The sequence below is a fragment of the Nematostella vectensis genome, chromosome 9 (assembly GCF_932526225.1).
Source record: "Nematostella vectensis chromosome 9, jaNemVect1.1, whole genome shotgun sequence".
Taxonomy (NCBI): Eukaryota; Metazoa; Cnidaria; class Anthozoa; order Actiniaria; family Edwardsiidae; genus Nematostella; species Nematostella vectensis.
The window spans coordinates 10037099-10056039 of NC_064042.1; the positions used below are offsets into that span (position 1 = coordinate 10037099).

Here is an 18941-nt window from a genome sequence, read left to right on the forward strand (position 1 = left end):
CGAAGTAGCAGCTCAGTTACATGAAGTCACAAGCGAAGTCCCGCCGGAGCTCGCAGGTCTACCAAACTCGATCTGGGCTAAACTGATCAGTGATCCTGTTGAGCAACAAGAGAAGCTAGATAAGAACAACTTATTCTACAACAGTAGTTTGTCTCTACCTGTACAGGCGTTCATTAACTGGATCCTGAAGTACTTAATTCAAATGAAAAATTTCGTGTAATCGAAAAGAAGAATTGGAAGGGCTATGCAGAAAATCTGAACAATTTATTGCCGTCCGATATCTTGTACCAGAAATGGTTCGACGCGTTGAGGCCGCATGTGCATAACGATGATCCACTATTGGTTGAATCAGAATTGCCGGACGGACATACACTTATCCCAACTACGATTACGAGATCGATGCTGTTCTCCATTGGCAATTTGGTTATCACTACCTATATGCAGTATCTGAGAGACAAGGGAAGGGAGCAAAATGCTATCTCTGTTCCTTGAACTGAGAGAAGTGAGTTCGTGCTTACGAAGGAGTTGCAAGGTACGATTCGGTACGTCGGTGGTTGGGCAGTCTGGGCTGAGCTACAGGAAGCAAAAAAGTATCTATCCGTTCATTGTAGTGAACGCAGCGTTAAGTGATGCCCCAAAGAAGGAAACCATGGAGGAAATCTCGGAACTACTATCGCACGACAGCGCTGAAAAACGCAAGACTAGTTCCAGTACCGCGCGGTTAAACCAGCCTTTTTGTTTTGAAATGGCTGGGTTTTACCGGCGAACCGTCACATTTTGGCGAATGCTAAGAAAACTAGATAAAACCTAAGGCTAAAATTTTCTTTATGACTCCCTCATTATCAAATAATTCTGTCATCTTTTGTACAGTAAGGTTTTAATGCTGTACAGTAAGTCAAAACAGCGACCGAAGTCAGCCTTTCGTACCTTTACTCGAACGATTCAACACTGAGATTTTGTTTGTTTTCGCCAGAACACGCGCATGCGCATACGTTATTCAGCACTGTCCTATCGCACTTAACTGTCACTAAGGATCTTATCATGGGTACGACAACACATCCGACATTGCTTGAAGCGTGTAGCTTTAAGAGAAACACTTGTGACATATATTTCGGATAATGTGTACGAGTTCTTTGTCTTACTAGAATAGAAGTACAATTCCTTGCTTACATACAGCAATGTCTCACAAGGCTAATATTATTCAATATGCAATTGAACAGATAGCAAAGGACCAGGAACTGATTAGATTCTGGATAAGAATCTTACAAACGAGAGAGTGTACTTATATTGACGCCTTCAAAGAGATTGAAGATGATCTAGAGTGGGACGCACTGAGAAAGAGCTGTTCAGGTGCCTTGATGATCATGAGCATGATTTGATGGTTATCAACGCATCAATAGCAAGTAATCAGAGTGAACAGACAGATAATTATCCGGATGACAACTACGAGGATCGCGAAGGTGAAGTTGACGATGAACTTGACGAAATTGTTAACTTTGTTGAAGAGGAAGTGCACCTTCAGTCTGATTTTGGCGAGAAGTGATCTTCGAAGAGGACAAATCACAGGATTTCACAGGCTCAAGAAACCTATGTTGGTGTAATTACTCGCTATTGAAAGATGAGGTCAAGCCAGTTTGTGAAGCACACGCTGAGGACAAAGAAAAAGAATGCCTATCGGAAGAAGGGCTTATCTTCTAAAGCTAAACAATAATCGCAGCAGGGATATTTGTCCTTCACTCAGGTAATACGCGATGCTTCTAACGGTAAAGAACCATCGCATTTCCTTCTCAAGTTTTTTTTTTTTACCGACACCACCTCCTTATCGCATTGTCCGAGAGAACAGTTGAAGAAGTTGTGTATGGGCTACGGTATTCTCTTTAGACAGTCATCAAACCGCAAAGACGTCAACACTGACATTTCTCGCGCAGTTATTTCTGCGAGCTGCTACCCCCAACCGGAGTACTTGTAGTGCAACTTCAACTCAGCAAGAGATTGTGCAGAGTGATGGTGAGAGGAGAAACAATGCAGGCAACCGGAGCAGAGCTAGGCGGTTTAAACTGAATGCCGAGTGAATGCCACAATGAGACATGATTGCAATAAAGGTCAATGGAAAAGCAAAGTTGAGCAAAGAGCAAGAGAGTGGGGTGTAAATGTAAGTTAAACTACTGGAGAGGAAAGCACCGTATTAGCTAGTGAGTTGAAGACAGGGTTCCGAACAAATGCTTGCCATATACAACCTTCATGTTTTAATTGTACTCACCATTACAGAAATATTGTTGGTTAATCACAGTTTCCTTTTGACTGGGCTACCAGGGCGTTTAGGTGAATGCAGGATGAAAGTCCGCTCCCTACAACAACAATACGAAATTATTTAATGTTAAAAAAGGAATTGTATAGAATACTTTTTAGTATTAGAAAGAGTGCACGCGTTATTAAGGCTTGGGTCAAGCAATGGTGGGCTTTTTTATTGAGGACCTAATCTACTCCCATTTATAAGTCTATTTCTCATTTCAGCGTTTAATCACTCAAAGAAGACCGAAGAAAGTCATCATTACTATAGATCATTGATACAATGTTACTGTTATTCTTCACTACAGTATATTCAAAGGATTTCTTAGTAATTTAATAAAAACGGGTTATTTGCCTGGTGGGAGGTCCGTATCGTGAAATACCGTTACCGAGGTCTTGAAAATACTGACCGAGGCCGAATGTTTAGCGCCAGCAAAAACATACTTTGAGCGAACAGCGCGCGCAAAATTCTCGGACAAGGGCAGATATAAGAATCTCCGGACCGCTCTTAGCCAATCAGAATGCAGGATCCGTTACCGTGACCGCTTAAAGTGCTGCTCCAGGGAAAGGTAAGACCGTTTTGGGAAAAATGTACATTATCTGAGGGTTACTTTCTCGAAAAAAAATTAGAATTCCTCCAATCCCGAATATTTTGCATCTTTTCAAACACACACGATTTGTCTTGGTTTGGCCGCCATCTTGAAACACCAACCATAACTCAGTCCCCTCTCGGTCAGAGTTTGAGAAGGTGCGAAAGGATTGCCATATATGGAGCCTGTCAGGGGATTTCAGTTGTTGTCACACTTCTACAATCGAGTACCCTACTTCGCAGAGAATCATCGACTTTATTGCTTTTTCACCGCTTTAAACAGCTTGAAATGTAAGATTTATTATAGAAACGTATTTCGCATTGAGACTATATCTCTTAATAACCAAAAGTTACAGCCGGGACATAGGGATTTCAGCCGTTGATTTGTTACGCTTGACACAACACGACGTCATCGTCGAAGTTCAAAGCAGCTTCACCTTGCACAAAAATGAATCCAGCTCGCAAATGATTGGGTCCATTAGGGTTTTGACTAAAGAATATTTAACCTGAATGTCATGCAATACTTTTCCTGCTAGCAGAGGCCTCTTTTCTTTGTATTTCGCTGGGCTGGCGTTCGCAAGGAAAAGAGACCTCTGCCATGGGTCGAAACTGTTTTCGTTGCGCATGCGTGAGCGTTTCTAAGCGAGCGCATTACGTCCCAAAACCCGTACGATCGCGCGAAAGCCGTCAATATGGTAATTTTTGTCGCAAATTATGAATCAAACTCCGGTTAGTTCTCCTCTTCAAAAAAAAAAAAAAAAACAACAACATCTGTTCAATTTCAATCACCTAAAACGTCACTAAATAGATTGAACAGCAAACACAGCAAAGCCGAGTTTTGTCTTGTTTGTTGGATAAATTCCAAGACATCTGGGCAGGCGAGTTTCTTCAATGTAAATATCGCACAGTTGGAAGAAATGTTACAAAACTTTTTGGTAAACTTAGATCAGTTAATTCTAGAAGAATATACAAAAGCTGTAAACGGTAGATTGACTCGTTAGTCAAACGAGGGAAAATTCTGAATGAAGACAAGGCATTGAATGGCTTCTTTTATAATTCGTCGCGTGATATTGCTACGGAGGACGCCGTTTCGAATGCGGGCTTATTATCCCACAGCAGATATACGCTTCACGCATGCGTTAGTCATTGTGGGCTCAAATAGTGGCCACTAATTAATAAACGGAGCATGCGCTCTGGATCTCGTCCACGATCGTGGACGGCGGTTTGATCAAACAAACTTGCGAGCCATGGCAGAGGTATCTTTACCACGCGAACGTCAGCCAAGCGAAGTACAGAGAAAAGAGGCCTCTGCTAGCAGGGAATGCAATACTCAAATAGTCGAGAAAATGCTAATGGACCCACGTTTCGACAGACTAGAGATCGTTGAAAAACGGTCATAACGGACCCGCGCAAAGCACGGCCCATGTTTACGTCGTGTTGTTGATTCCAGAATGTACTATGGAAGGAGAAAAAAAAATAAACGAACGCATAAAGAAACCGGAGCTACTCCACACAAGCCAGCCGCCAAAAAGCCTGTGAGGAACAGTTTAGGCGTTACGAGAAGCAGACGGTCTATCGATCTAAGCGGCAGCCAGCCATCAGCAGTTGTAAGTTGTGTGTTGCCTATTATCTTATTCAGCTCAACGTTTATTATTGCTGCATCTCCAATGTTTATTGTCTTGTTTTTCTTGTGTTTAGGAGGAGTATGCACAGAGGCGTTGTAATTCGCCAACCACTCTTCGTCGGCGATCGGCTCGTCTTGATACGGGAGAAACTCGTTTGCCGCTTCGTTTATAGATGTTGCCGTTCCTTGTAAGACTCTATACATTCCAGTTCGTTCTCTACGTCGGTCAACTCATTTTCCGATAATTCTGAAGACTCCGTATAGCTCATTGTAACGTTTTCACTCGCGATTCCTAGACGCCTGGGAGATTGGTGACTGCGAGACTGACTGCGACACTAAAAGCGCATAAATAATGCAACAGGATTTTTGCGCCATGGGCCCGCAATACATTTTGCCGGTCAGCGACGGACGTGTTTTACGGTCTCGTGTATATCGCATGTGTTTGAAAAGCTGCAAAAATATTCGGGATTGGAGGAATTCGAAATTTTTTTTTTCGGGAAAGTAAGCCTCAGATAATGTACATTTTTTGCCCAAAACGGTCTTACCTTTCCCTGGAGCAGCACTTTAAGCGGTCACGGTAACGGATCCTGCATTCTGATTGGCTAAGAGCGGTCCGGAGATTCTTATATCTGCCCTTGTCCGAGAATTTTGCGCGCGCTGTTCGCTCAAAGTATGTTTTTGCTGGCGCTAAACATTCGGCCTCGGTCAGTATTTTCAAGACCTCGGTAACGGTATTTCACGATACGGACCTCCCACCAGGCAAATAACCCGTTTTTATTAAATTACTAAGAAATCCTTTGAATATACTGTAGTGAAGAATAACAGTAACATTGTATCAATGATCTATAGTAATGATGACTTTCTTCGGTCTTCTTTGAGTGATTAAACGCTGAAATGAGAAATAAACTTATAAATGGGAGTAGATTAGGTCCTCAATAAAAAAGCCCACCATTGCTTGACCCAAGCCTCTCTCGCGATCGAGATCGCATCTCTCTGGCGCCGCCTCCAGAAGAAAGCCATTTTGTCTTGATCTTGGCTGGCCTGGGGCACGTCGTTCTTAAAGTTTGTAAACAGAAACAAAGTAAATAAAGGTTTAATTGTCAATTAGAGTATGCGTATTGAATAACATGTCTTTATTTCGATGTTAAGTGGACCGTTAGTCCACTAAACAAAGGAATGGGGGGGCGGGGGGGGGGGGGGGGTCAGAAGGCGGAAGAAAAAAGGAAGGCATTTATTTTTAGTATACCTTAGCGAGGTCGTCGTTATCAGTCTTTTTAAGTTCCACTATCCGCTTTTCAGCCTCTGTTCTCCATCGCCAATACTTTTAAGTTGCTTTTCTGCCCACTTCAGCTTTTCCTCCAACTTGTTTCTTATAGCGGTCATTCATTTTCTTTGATTTTGTAGGAGGAAATCCGCTGGCTTCCACGGCAATGGTTCTCTTCTGCGCGCGTATAACAGCTAAATTGAGGACATTGCGAATTTTAATACATTCCTTACAAGCGTGTGTTAAGTCATAGGGGTTCATTATACCCGTGCAAGTGGCTCCCCTCCTGCAAAACCAGTAAGTCGATGTGCCATCCTTTAACAAGCTTTCTTTTTTCCCAGGGGCGTTCGAAAGTGGGATATATCTTTCATTCTTGAGTCCTGGGCAGAGAGACAGCCTGTCTATTTCCCACATGAGATTCCAGATGTCGTTGGCGTTGCTTAGTGAACTGGGAGAAGCCGTCGTCAACAAGTTTCTTAATTTCGTCAGTTTTGTATTCGCCGTTCAACTCTGCCCTCCACTCTAATGTCCGTCGGGACATGGCTATCTCCAGCCGAATACGCTTTTCATTTGCAGTGTAACGGAATAACGGAATCTTTGCCTACAGCAAAATAATCTCGCAGAATACAATCTAGCCTATAAAGATAACAAATAACTATTGCATAATAACTTAGCAGAATTCATATTTTTCTTTGCGATACATTACCTTTTACATATTTCCTGATCTTCACAAACTCGAGCAGCCTCCATCATTCGTTTGAAAATGTGAAAATCCGTGGATTTGTGCAAAGCGTGCAAAGCACCTCTCTAAATGTGCTACGACCACCAAGGAGATCAACAACCCATCTGTCATTATTTGGACCATTGGACCATGCCAACATGTTCGCGCAATGGATTCTGAGTAATCTGCATGCCCCGTTATTTTTCTTAGGTCGGGAACGTTTCGTATATCGCGTCGGTGACTGTTCGCGCGCCACGGGGTAGTAGCTCGGATTACGCAACGTAACTTGACCGGTTATCTACTCTACATAAACAGGGGGGAGCGCGTCGCAAAACAAGGCAAAATTCGACCAAATCAGGAGGGAGTTTCGTTGTTTGTCATTTCTAAATCAATTTACCAAACAACCTCTGTTCCGAACGCCCTTGTATGAATTTAACTTTTTCTGGTTTCCTTTGGAACGCTGCGAAGATTGTTCTGGATTAAAGAATGCTTTATTGACTATACCATCACTTAACAAGATCGTCCTTTTCTTGTCCTTTTAGGCAAAAGATGGGTAGCCTGTGTTGCCGCCAGGCCAGGAAACCAAGCACGATAAGCGCGATAAGGATTATGGGTACCAGGGGCGTACGCAGCCTAGGCCTGCAGTTACTGGACTGCAAAAAAATTGGTGATCTTATTTGCATAACGAGGGTAAAAAAAATCAAATGTTTACTCATTCATTTTTATGTACGTAGTTTTATATATATGATTGGGAGCAAAACCTATTAATCATGGTAGTCCACAGATGATTTCCAAACATATTGTTCTGTCGTTCAGTGCCATGCGACGACTGAAGTCCTATCTCAGATCGACGACAGCTTGGAGAGGTTTGAAGGCAGTGAGAATGATTTGTTGTATCCGGCGGACATACAGCCTTCAAGTGGAGTTCCCGGTAATGCAACACAGTTCTGACCTGATATACAGCAATACAGAGAACATAAACACACTACGAATGCTGATAACTTGATAAAGGCAGCCATTATTGAACACGACTCAAGCCGAGGTTGAAACTACACGACAAAGGGTCCCGACCCTTTGTCCCTTTCAATAGGTTTTGTCGTGACGGGTGTCACGACAAAGCTACTTTCGGAGAGTGCGTGATATTTGTCACTGTACGGAGCGCATAGCGACATACCTTCAAGGGGTTCTCGTCCCGCCAAAAAAAAATATAAAGAAAAAAAGAAAGAAAGCGTGAATTTCGGGTAAGAAGAAAGACGGAGACCAGGCGCGCTCTCCAACCTTTTTTCCAAGCACGCGGGGTCTATTCTTCATCTTCCCACAACCCCCTTAAGCTACAGAAAGACTTTCCACAGCGATATACGCCTATTTTAAATAAGGTTTCACTCGGAGAGTCGATTAGAAAGCTTTAGCATTCTTGTTTATGTACCTCTTAACGTTCACATGGCGATCTGAGACCAGGATTCAGCCATTTATACCTTACCCATGAACCACTGCGATACATCGATTTGCATTAATTAAAATAGGTATACAGCATAACAACAATCAATTTAAAAAAATAATAAAAAAAGACGTGAAAAAAGACCCATATCTTATTCAGCTGCTTTTTGTTGGTGAGGGTGTTTTTAGTTTTTTTTTTTTTACTGATGTATCATGGCAAATTGAGATTATCTTTGGCTTTGATTATTTTGGCTTTTGCTTTTATCCCTGTTTTGCTAGCCTGTACATCCTGTACATAATACTGAACTCATGAATATTACCGCCAGGCGCGTACCGAGCAGGATTTTTTAGTCTTAGGTAGTCTTAGGGGGTCTAAGGTATCATATGGAATAAGGATAGTATTTGCGAAGACCCTTCAACAGGAAATGGCTCACTTTTTGGAGACCAAGAGTTTGTACCCCTCCCCCCACCTTCCTCGCGTGACCACGTCAGGTACTGAATGGTCCCTAAGAGATACGACCTTTACCCCTGTTCGATGTGTTTTCCTCAGCTATTATAGTAATTTATATTAATGTAAACATGTTCATTTTTTAAGCCTTTACGAGATCTTCCTTGTCTTGTCCTCTCAAACAAATGGTGGGTAGCCTGTGTTGGCGCCAGGCCAGGACACCAAGGATGATAAGCACGATGAGGATTATGGGTACGATCACTGCTACCGCTACTACAAGCACTTGGACTGCTGGCTTGTTTTGGGAAGGAGGCGGTGATGGCATTTGGTAATCTTTAAGCAAACAAATATCTGTTAGGTAACGGTTGTAAATAGGTAACTATTCTTTTGATTCTGATATCCCTTAGGGGGTCTTAAGGTGATAGTAGTCCAAAACTTATTATCTGAAACATATTTTACAGTAAACGACAAGTGAACTGAGCGCTTAATACTTCTTACTCCACGCTCTATTAGAAACTGCTTCAAACACGCCAAATATGCTATTTCTTCCCAAATTACCACCCCTTGCCCTTGACCTTGACCTTGCCCTTGCACTCCCCCTCCTCTCCCCCCTCCCCCTCCCCTTCCCCTTCCCCCATCCCCTTCCCCTTCCCCTCCCCCTTCCCCCTTCCCCCTTCCCCCTTCCCCCTTCCCCCTTCCCCCTTCCCCCTTCCCCCTTCCCCCTTCCCCCTTCCCCCTTCCCCCTCCCCCTTCCCCTTCCCCTTCCCCTTCCCCTTCCCCTTCCCCCTTCCCCTTCCCCTTCCCTTCCCCCATCCCCTCCCCTCCCCCTCGTCTAGAACGACCCTTACCTTGAAACCACTTGAGCCATGTCATGGGTGGTGGCCAAGACGATGTTCTACAGTACCCGTGCGATGTGTTACCTGATGCTAACAGCTCGCATCCCGACAACCACGGGCCATACACCGTATTTAGCACCTCAGGACATTTAACACTAATATCATAACAGAACGACTGGCATAAGGTATAATACTGGAGACCCTCATCGGGAAAGCAAGGCGGAAAGAGATCACCACAGAAAAACTTCTTCAAGTTTAAAGAGCACTGGGAAAAATTCTTGAAAAATCCTTGCCAATTGTCGACGGTGGAGCCTGGCTTTACAACAGCGTCTTCTGAAGTGTTTGTGAAGTTTTTTTCGTAGAATATATTGTAGACTTTGAGTTGGGTTGACAAGCTTATGCTGGTGTGACTGTAACCAATAGATTTACACATTGGGAAGATCAAGGGACTGCACTCATTTTCCAGTAAGCCTTGAAATAAAACACATCACAATTTATTTTATTTTTTGCCTTTACCCCATTCAGACTAGAGCTCTTTGAGCCCCCCCCCCCCCCCTCCCCTCTGGGAAAATTGCTATAAATTCTGAACCATAGAAACTAAGAGACTAAAACTTTTCCTAAAATTTATTTGCGGACGTTTTGATGCCATTGACATGTCGAGGAGACGCTTCATGTTACCATGGTAACCCTTTTTTCACACAGGTTTCCCAAAAACTAATAACGGTAGAGATTTTTTTTTTTATATTTTGGTCCTGTTTCTCAGATTTAAATGCCTCTTTTGGCATTATAAGTTTATTTAGGTGACAAGTTTCACAACAGCGCTATTTTTAACCTCGGATATTTGGGGAGAGGGGTGGGTAAATTTTGCTCTCTCAAAACTGTTTAAAAATGTCATTAGATTTACTAGATGACACTATAAAAGCTAATATTATGCATTTATCATTATTATGGGCAGTAATACATGCATTCAAATACTTTCTTTGTAATAATGTTTTTTTCTTTTGCAAAAATCATAAGAATCCAAGATGGCGGAAATTCTTCTAAAAAATGATTATAAACATTTTTATGGCCTTTTTGCATTGTAAGCCGTTAAAAGGTTGATTTTGACATATCTTAATCATGTAAAATGATTTCAACCCGATATCTGATAATTTTTGAAAGAATATCTAGACATCGTATTTATGACTTCATTGTGACGTCATAACCGATTCTACCACACCCAAAATAGGGCGTGGCGATTTTTTGCATGCTGATGATTAATGTCTGTAAGTTTGATGGTCATAGCCTAAGCGGTTTATGAAATACGGAGGCCCCCCCCCCCCTTAGTCACAGACTGTTCAAAATAGCCCAGCCTGAATAGGGTTAAATAAATGGTCTCTTCGGGCTCCCTGTGGTGTGCAAGAGCTATGACATCACAGGCAAACCTCTTATTTGCTTTGATTGGGAGAAGCGTGTTTCGTTTCTCCCGTTTCCTCATCTACGAGCACACGAAACGCCATATATTAGACTGGTGCGATTAATGTTATACAATAGCTCTGTTTCCTGTGCTCGGAGATGGTATCGAGGAAGCGGGGTTTGGGGTTTCCTGTGGCGTCTTACCAGTTACCAGCCTCTTACCAACCACAGGTAACCCGATTAGAAACTTAAACGGGCGGGATCGATCTTGAGATTAGGCTAAGATTCTCATCTTGGAAAGAACGAAAAACAAGAAAGAGGTAAGCGAATATATATCCACATTAGCAACCAGTCAAGCACTACCACGACTCATTCATTTAATTTGGTATATTTTCTTAGATATATCTTTTTATTATAGTTTGTATAGTATAGTTAGTAGTTTTAGCTTAGTTTTAGCACATATATAATTTTTAGTTGCTGTAAAGCGCATTAGATCATATAGGCAATGAATTTTGCGCTATAGATATAATAAAATTATTATTATTACTCGGGGTTCCTGTGGAACGCCGAGTTTAGGTTTCGGCCTTCATGGTCAACACGGTCTCGAGAATGAATTAACGATTATCCTTAAATGTTATTTGACCACTGAATTAATGATAGTCATTAATTCATTGTCATGCGCATGGACAAGTGAATTATAAAGCGTTCGGCGCAGCGTCTAGGTATCACACATCCAATATGGCGCCCAAATCTCGTGGTAAGTGGGACGCAGTTCAGCGCTGTTTAAGCTTTTACTGACCATCATCAAAGGCTCTTTTGGAGATGTGTAAACGATGGGAGCCTTTGGCGATTTTTTTTTACCTCCTCGTCTATTTTTTTGTAGGTAAAAGAAAGAAATCCGTAGAAGAACTTCTCAAAGAAGGCAGAAACTTGCTTGATCGGCAAGAAGTAAAATCAAAGCGAAAGAGGAAACCGGTTCGATTTTTATTTTCTACCGATCCAGCCACGGGACTCAGAAATAACAAAGGGACGTATAAAGGTCAGAAAAAATCTAAAGAAAAGAGGCTGAACCCCGAGTTTGACGTCTCTGGCGAAGGTTAGTTGTCAAGATGAATGTGTGAGTGCTCAGTCTAAACACTTTTTTATCTTGTCTATTTGTTGTTCCTGTAAAACATTACTACTGCCAATATGTTATTTCCCCCTAATAGTATCTACTGTGCTGGTTTTTGTAACAAGTTGGGCTGGAGGTTTACTTGAAAAGCTATTTCAAGTTGAATATTTCCCGTCAGCAGGCTAGTTGAATAGAGGATCACCACTTGAAATATATAGGTGATATAAAGCGCTAGAATATTAATGATGAAGTGGCGGTAGCCACGGAACTTCTGTAGAACTATTATAACGTTTTATAACACATTTTCAAGTATTATTTACATAATTAAAGCGCTATAATGAAACAAAGATCAAGTCTCACAAAGTCTTCTGTAGAATCTATTCTCCATGGCTGCAAGCACTCAAACAATCCTTGAATGGCACCAATACGTGCATGCTCTGAAGCACTTAAAGCATAAGGGACTGACACAGCAACATGATTTTATCAAATGTGACATTGTTATCAGTATGTGTCAATGGTGCTAAAAATCTACTGTAACATTTATAAGCTTACTTTATATTTATGATAAATCAATATAATCTTACAGAGACTGAAGAGACAGCAGAACACTGCATTCCAAATGATGGAGAAAATGCAGATTTGTCAGGTAAACAGACATTTTTTATTCCAAATGCATCAATAATGTATCTACTAATAGTTTGCAGTAGAAAGACATGGTGATATTTATTATTTATTCATTCATTCATCCATCCATCCATTCATTTATTTATTTATTTATTTAACTTTTATTTTTATTTTTTTGTAATTATGTTCAACTGTTACATAATTTGATTTTTTCTGTCTTGCTCACCAAACCAAATTCAGTGGAATTTGATATGGCACTGGGCTACATAAAATCCAAACCTTATAACTGTAAAACTCGCAGATGATGAAAACAGAGAATTTGAATTACTAAATGCATAGAGAAATACAGCCCCACCTTTAAATTTAGTGTGCCTCTTACCCTTTTGTATTTGTATTTACAAGCAGATGATTTTACGGATATTTTAAGCCGAGCAAGAGAACTGCTGAGAAACTGGGAGGGACAGAGCAGGCACAGGCCTTCCTGGAGCGAAAGATCCATCACACTACAAGAAAGCTGGGAATCTCTGCGTTCTCAGCTATTCAATGCTAAACTAGAGTCGTTTGCAGTAATGCCCAGCCAAACATGCATGCTTTGTATTAATAAAATGCCAAGTATACAGTGCTCAGACTGTGGACCAAGAACTGCTTTGTGTTCTGAGTGTGATATATCTGTACATAAAAGCAGTCCATTCCATGACAGACAGGCACTGGTGAAGGGCCATTATGTTCCAATAGTGCCCTGCTTATCATGGTGTACTACCTCAGAGACCTGGAAAAATGAGAGTAAGCATGAGAGTAAAAGTGGCTGAAATAATTATTTACTGTAGTGTGTTTAATATTTTACTTTGCCTTACAGTGTATGTCTTTGTAGTTTTCTTTAAGCCACTCTGTACAGTGTATGTTTAACAAAACAAAAACAGATCAATACAGTAAATGAACAGAATGTTGTTTCTTCAGAGAAAAGTTTTCTTCCATTACCAGTTTTCCTTAAGTATTTAAGTCCAAAGTATTTAACAGTATTATTCTAATGCTTATATTGTGGTGCTTACATTGTGTTTAAGGTAAAAGTATCCCTACTAAAGATGAGGTCTATTGCCCTGAGTGCAACCACAAATGCTGCATAGCTGGATTCCTTGAATCACATATATTTGTTGTGACTATGAAAGGTATATAGCATTGTTACATTATTGCTAATACAATTTACAGGTCATGAACATTTATTTAATCTAAGGTCAAATATTCTATATCTTTGTACATTGACAACATAGATACTTACTTACAGTATGCTCATTTTCCCCTGGGGTCCACTTTTTCTCACAGACTCCTGAGCCCTTCTATCCACATCGCTCTGACTTAATTCCTTATGCAGTCGATTATGATATTATAATTTCAAATCTAAAATAACTTTTGGTGAGATTGTATGTTTACCATCAATTCAAAACTGTTGCCATCCAGTAACTTGTTAAAGATATGTGCATTGAAAATGTGCATTTAAAATGACTTTAAATATTTTTATTATTTGTTTTTAGGGCGGTTTGATCTGAATAACCTGAGATACGTTTGTACCAGTTGTGATAAGACATGGGGGGGTAACCACCCCATTATTCTTGTGCAGCTCGGCTTCTGGCCAGGGAGCATTACCGGTGCATGTTACGCCTTTGATGATAGCCTCTTTGTCTACTGGGACATGCTGCAGAAGCAGGTGCCAGGCATCTCAGAAAGGGCCTTTCTCAAATCTCTTGAGGAGTTCTCCAAGTGTAGAGGGCGAGTAAGTGTATTGAAATCCACTCTTTGGATGTTGTTTTCTATCATATCTTGTCACAACAAGACTTTTTTACCAACATAAATATCATCATATGACAAAATAGTTACTGAAGATGCATTTGGCATGCCACTGATTGACGATTACACTGTACTATTGTGGTAGTTTTCAATGTATCCTATTCCAGCCAATACAGTCCTTGTGTTATCTCTTCTGTAGGTTGGCACAGTCAATCCACAGACATTCCGGACAGCATTCCGTGAATGGAAATATTGCCAGTTTGAGATAGATAAAATCCGCCAACTTGACTGGATGACCTGCCCAGCCTGTGACGACCTGCCACATTCCATGCACGTTGATGGTAACATGAAGCTTTACCGGTTCGCATCTGCAGGAAAGTGAGTACTGTTTTGTGCAAAGCTCATTTACTTCATAATGTACAACTTGATTCTATGTTTGTAAAACTTTTGAGTTCACAACATTTAAGTTAGTAAAGCAAAGGAGCTGGATTAGCTCAGATTAAAACATGGTAAGCTTAGATTAAAATAACCAGCATAATAGTGCAAGTAGCTGGTTTCTGCTTTAAAGTTACTTTACTTTATAGTGGTAGTGGAGGTACTGTAGCTCTCATACAAGCTGTCCATGGCTGGACAGCTGTATATTGGTGCAGCTAACTACAGTTTTCATTTGGGCAAAGGTATCTGCTCTTCTGTTTACTGGTGGTTCTGCACTCAGTTATTGCCAATAAGACCGAAACAGCTGCCAGTTATGACAGCATACATGCTTCTTCACGGTTTTTTATAGCCACGGCCAAACGTTTATATCATTGTTGGTTTTTATGTGACGACACTGGTGGGCGTTCAACATGGAACTTTGGGTAACACTATATATTATGCTGACCTTACAACTTGGACCTTCTTGTAGACGTAAAGCAGACAGTTACTACGGTGAAGCCTTCATTGCCAATAACGTAAAGGTCGATGCACACTTGCAAAATGTGTACCAGTGCCCCACGAAGAAGGTATATACAACAAACCTTAACATTGGGGATGATCATTACAAGTGCAGTAATGGCGTTCTTGTTTCAGTTCATTGCTTTTCCTATAATCTTCGTTTGACTAAAGTACTATACTGGCTTGACAGTGTTAAAGTGTTACTTTCAAATTGTTCTATTTCTGTTCTCCTGTACTCTCGAGACATTATGGTTGGATCCAGGATTTTACGGGAGTATTCCTTTTCTTCACTCTTTCCAACTCTAAATCGGAAAAACCGAAAACCGAAACCCGGCTCAAGGGCAAAACTCTTGCCTATCTCAAACAGAGGATAGTTGCTGCCCACTACGCTATCTCCCAGGCGGCCTACAACATGTCGAAGATGACAGGTTTGTACTACAGTAGCGGCGTTTAAGGCTGTTTTACTTTTAATAGTTCATTCCTGGACTCCCTTTTACTCCTCTGGGTTGCATGTACAACACAGTAGCAGGAGCATGACAGCGAAGTTCAGGGACTAAACTACTTTATCAGCAGTAAAATATTTTGAGTGTATTTTATGAATGTCCCATGCTTTCAAACAAAGCTTAAAAGTGAATAGAAAGTTCTGTATTTTGTGTTTTTATGTTTTAGATAGTGGCAAGCAAAGAAGTAAACTGCGCAAAAAAATATCGCAAACAAAAACAGAGGCAGCTGTCCTGGTAGATGCTTGGGAGAAGCTTGACTGCAGGAAGATATCCATGAGCCAAATGGAGGTCGGCCAATTTCCGTGGTGCGGTAGGCATGAGGATGATTCAGCAAGTAAGATATATTCATACTGAGTTCATACAAGACGCGAAACGTTAGCCTTGCCCTATATAGACAAGTGGACGCAAGGAAATCCACATTGGATTTGAATAGGCTAATTTGCTTCTATTATTATCAAAACAAGTTTTATTTTTACACGATAATTAGATATGTTACGGCGCTAATGTGAACGCAGTGATAGGCATTTGATTTTTATTTTTGTTTCTGTTTTGTCTATTTCGTTTCTAGTTCCAGTGCGTACCAAGCGTCTTCTGGTAGACTTAGAGATGGAGAGGCGGCGGTATACCGAGGAAAGACATGTGGTGAAAAGGGAGATGCGCTCCTTTTTGCTTTACTACTGCAGAAACTTGTTACCGTCGTTGGAGCTGCAAAAAGAAAAACTTGAAGACTTTCTTGCAGGTAATATCGCCTTTCCTGAATTGATTTTGTAATCCAAAAATGCTACATTGATAAGAAGTAATGATAAATGTTGAAAAATGTTTCCAATAGTGAAATTAAATATGCTTGTTTTCTTTTAACAGGTGACACAGGCAACCAGGTTTTGCCGATAGATATCACAACTGAGCCCCCACAACAGGTGATCAAGTTTAATCCAGCCAACAAAATGCATATGTAATGCAATATTAGCGCTAATTCGAATTCGACGAGCAATTGAATATCAATATATCAATATATTTTTGTTATGTTGTAAATTCATTATTATACTATTCTTCATCGACAGAGACGACGTTACGAATCCAACTTCCTCAGAGAGGGTGTCCTCAGGGGAAAGCTGGCCCTGGTTCAACAAGGGATCGAATTTGCGATGCGGCAAATTTCGCCAGGGTTTTCTTCCTTTGCCCCTGTACTAAATGAAGACTTGGAGGAGTTCCGTGACACTCTGCAGACGCCTGATGAAGAAGAAAACGAGGAGGAAGAAGATGACGAAGAGGAGTCTGATGAGAGTAGCGATGACGAAGGAGACGACGCAATTCCGTCTACAGCCATACAGTCTAAAGACTTAGGCCAAGGCGTCCACGCCTGGTGTTTCCCTGAAACAATAAGTCAAGGAACATTCAACGGTAGAAACGGAAGCAGTGCATGCAGCGTAATTGCCTTGGTAATTGGCCATATTTTCTGGAGCAAATCTCTTTTGCTCCCGCGTCCGTCCGCTTTGCTCCCAGAAAGTAACGTTGCTGCAATGTGCGTAGGTATCGAGCAGGGAAACAGGATTTATGACCTGCAAAGGAGCAGCCTTCCCACGCGGTACCTCTCCATAGAGGAAGCCGCAGGCTATCTCGCACCATGGTTTGACTGCTCCATTCGTGAGACCTTACCCGTCCGCCTAGAAGATCCGCACGAGGAAACAACAATCGTATATCAGTTACAAAATGCCGTTCCTCCTGTGGGGTCTTTCAATCTAGCTTGCCTTACGATAAGTTGTAGGTCTGCACTTTTCGTGATCAGCGGCACTCAAATTGCTTACTTTGATAGTCACTCGCATATGGCTAATCACGGCGCGCTAGTACTGTTATGTGCAACAGAAAACATGCGTACGTTTTGCGAGGCGTTATGGCGTTACGAGGGCTTTAACAAATCCACATATGGTAACTTATCTATGGTAGAATTCCATTAAATTTGTAGCCGGGGTCACCTGCTGAATAGACAAATTGTTAGTCGTCCCTAACTTTTACTCGCTAACATATGCGCACACGCAAATCTTCAGTGGAACATAGGGATGTGTGTCCTATCGCGATACAGAACGAGGACTCTTTACTTCGGGATATCATTTCTGTCCCAACGCAACGTTAGGTAAAAGTGATTGTATAGGCATGTAACTGTAACTGTAAAGTAGCACATTTATATTAATCCGGCGAGGCTGGGATTATCAAACAGAGAGAACTTATAATTAAAAGTAGTGAAAAAATCAAATGTCGCCAGTGTAATGTCAATTTCACATTTTAAACATTAATAAAAAAATAACTAGGGGTAGGTTGTAGGCTTAGAGATAGGCGATAAGGGGTAAGCTCCACCCCAGCCCCAGAGCGGACAAGCCCGTTCTCTTTCCTTGTTCGCCTATGCGTTCCAGCACCGATTCTGACAGAGGCGTTCAGTCATAGCCTTAGGTTCGTTAAGGTAGACCCCGATGAGAGTACCCCCCTCCCCCCGTGTTGAGTTTTACCCCCAAAAAAGTGAAAACTATAGGGATCTCTCATAGCCTTAGTTTCGTTGGGGTAGATACCGAGAAGAGTACACCCCGTTTTGAGTTTTACCCTCAAAAAGTTAAAAAAGGCCATAAGGATCCCTCATAGCATTAGTTTCGTTGGGGTAGATACACAGAAGAGTACACCCCGTTTTCAGTTTTACCCCAAAAAAGTAAAAAAGGGTAAACTATAGTGGGGTCCCTCATAGCCTTAGTTTCGTTGGGGTAGACCCCGATGAGAGTACCCCCCCCCCCCCCGTGTTGAGTTTTACCCCCAAAAAAGTGAAAACTATAGGGATCCCTCATAGCCTTAGTTTCGTTGGGGTAGATACCGAGAAGAGTACACCCCGTTTTGAGTTTTACCCTCAAAAAGTTAAAAAAAGGCCATAAGGATCCCTCATAGCATTAGTTTCGTTGGGGTAGAAACACAGAAGAGTACACCCCGTTTTCAGTTTTACCCCAAAAAAGTTAAAAAAGGGTAAACTATAGTGGGGTCCCTCATAGCCTTAGTTTCGTTGGGGTAGACCAATAGACCGGTTAGGGATTAGGGTTGGGCTTAGGGCAGGGTAGGGTAGGGTTACGGTAGGGTTAGGGTTGTAGGGTATGGGTATTGTTAGGGTTACGGTAGGGGTAGGGTAGGGTAAGGGTTGGGATTGGGGTTAGGGTAGGGTAGGGTTACGGTAGGGTTAGGGTTAGGGTTACGTTAGTGTTAGGGTAGGGTTAGGGTTGTAGGGTTAGGGTTGTAGGGTTAGGGTTGTAGGGTTAGGGTTAGGGTTGAGGCTGGGGTTAGGGTTAGGGTAGGGTTAGGGTAGGGTAAGGGTTTGGGTTGGGATTGGGGTTGGGGTTGGGGTTGGGGTTAGGGT

At 41.7% G+C, this 18941-nt stretch overlaps 2 protein-coding genes and 3 long non-coding RNA genes across 7 annotated transcripts in view; 4 read left to right on the forward strand and 1 right to left on the reverse strand.

Moving 5' to 3' along the window:
- Positions 1 to 941: 941 nt before the first annotated feature.
- LOC116611639 lies at positions 942 to 2647 on the forward strand. Its single transcript, XR_004293594.2, has 2 exons — positions 942 to 2152; positions 2515 to 2647. It is a non-coding gene; the product is annotated as an uncharacterized LOC116611639 (long non-coding RNA).
- Positions 2648 to 3032: 385 nt separating this feature from the next.
- LOC116611636 lies at positions 3033 to 5069 on the forward strand. The gene is made up of 3 exons (XR_007313649.1): positions 3033 to 3169; positions 4329 to 4485; positions 4577 to 5069. It is a non-coding gene; the product is annotated as an uncharacterized LOC116611636 (long non-coding RNA).
- Positions 5070 to 7882: 2813 nt separating this feature from the next.
- The window catches only part of LOC5503821, a 24772-nt gene continuing 13713 nt past the window's right edge, over positions 7883 to 18941 (reverse strand). Inside the window, exons 2-3 of the mRNA XM_032372061.2 lie at positions 9221 to 9679; positions 7883 to 8705 (exon numbers count right to left, since the gene is read on the reverse strand). Of these exons, the coding sequence (XP_032227952.2) occupies positions 8515 to 8705; positions 9221 to 9679 (650 nt within the window). The 3' untranslated portion in view covers positions 7883 to 8514. The remainder of the gene's footprint in view (positions 8706 to 9220; positions 9680 to 18941) is intronic.
- LOC116606770 lies at positions 11188 to 17863 on the forward strand. Of its 3 annotated transcripts, XM_048732195.1 has the most exons (9): positions 11195 to 11360; positions 11487 to 11699; positions 12301 to 12360; positions 12744 to 13121; positions 13400 to 13504; positions 13868 to 14106; positions 14320 to 14498; positions 15025 to 15481; positions 15723 to 15750. In XM_048732195.1, the coding sequence occupies exons 1-8, from the start codon at positions 11342 to 11344 to the stop codon at positions 15425 to 15427; spliced, it is 1596 nt and encodes a 531-aa protein (XP_048588152.1). In that variant the 5' UTR covers positions 11195 to 11341; the 3' UTR covers positions 15428 to 15481; positions 15723 to 15750. The 3 variants fall into 3 exon arrangements, with proteins under 3 accessions (XP_048588154.1, XP_048588152.1, XP_048588153.1); XM_048732197.1 differs by lacking the exon at positions 12744 to 13121 and having other exon boundaries at positions 11188 to 11360; XM_048732196.1 differs by lacking the exons at positions 11195 to 11360; positions 11487 to 11699; positions 12301 to 12360; ... (2 more) ...; positions 13868 to 14106; positions 14320 to 14498 and adding exons at positions 16125 to 16295; positions 16418 to 16473; positions 16618 to 17863 and having other exon boundaries at positions 15381 to 15481; positions 15723 to 15890.
- LOC125572171 overlaps positions 18542 to 18941 on the forward strand; it is a 3718-nt gene continuing 3318 nt past the window's right edge. Inside the window, exon 1 of the long non-coding RNA XR_007313648.1 lies at positions 18542 to 18556. This is a non-coding gene — a long non-coding RNA (uncharacterized LOC125572171). The remainder of the gene's footprint in view (positions 18557 to 18941) is intronic.

Coding starts and splice junctions, on each gene's coding strand:
- LOC116606770 (XM_048732195.1), top strand. Junction 13,122..13,399: donor AGAGACCTGGAAAAATGAGA/GTAAGCATGAGA, acceptor ATTGTGTTTAAG/GTAAAAGTATCCCTACTAAA. Junction 14,107..14,319: donor TCTCCAAGTGTAGAGGGCGA/GTAAGTGTATTG, acceptor TCTCTTCTGTAG/GTTGGCACAGTCAATCCACA.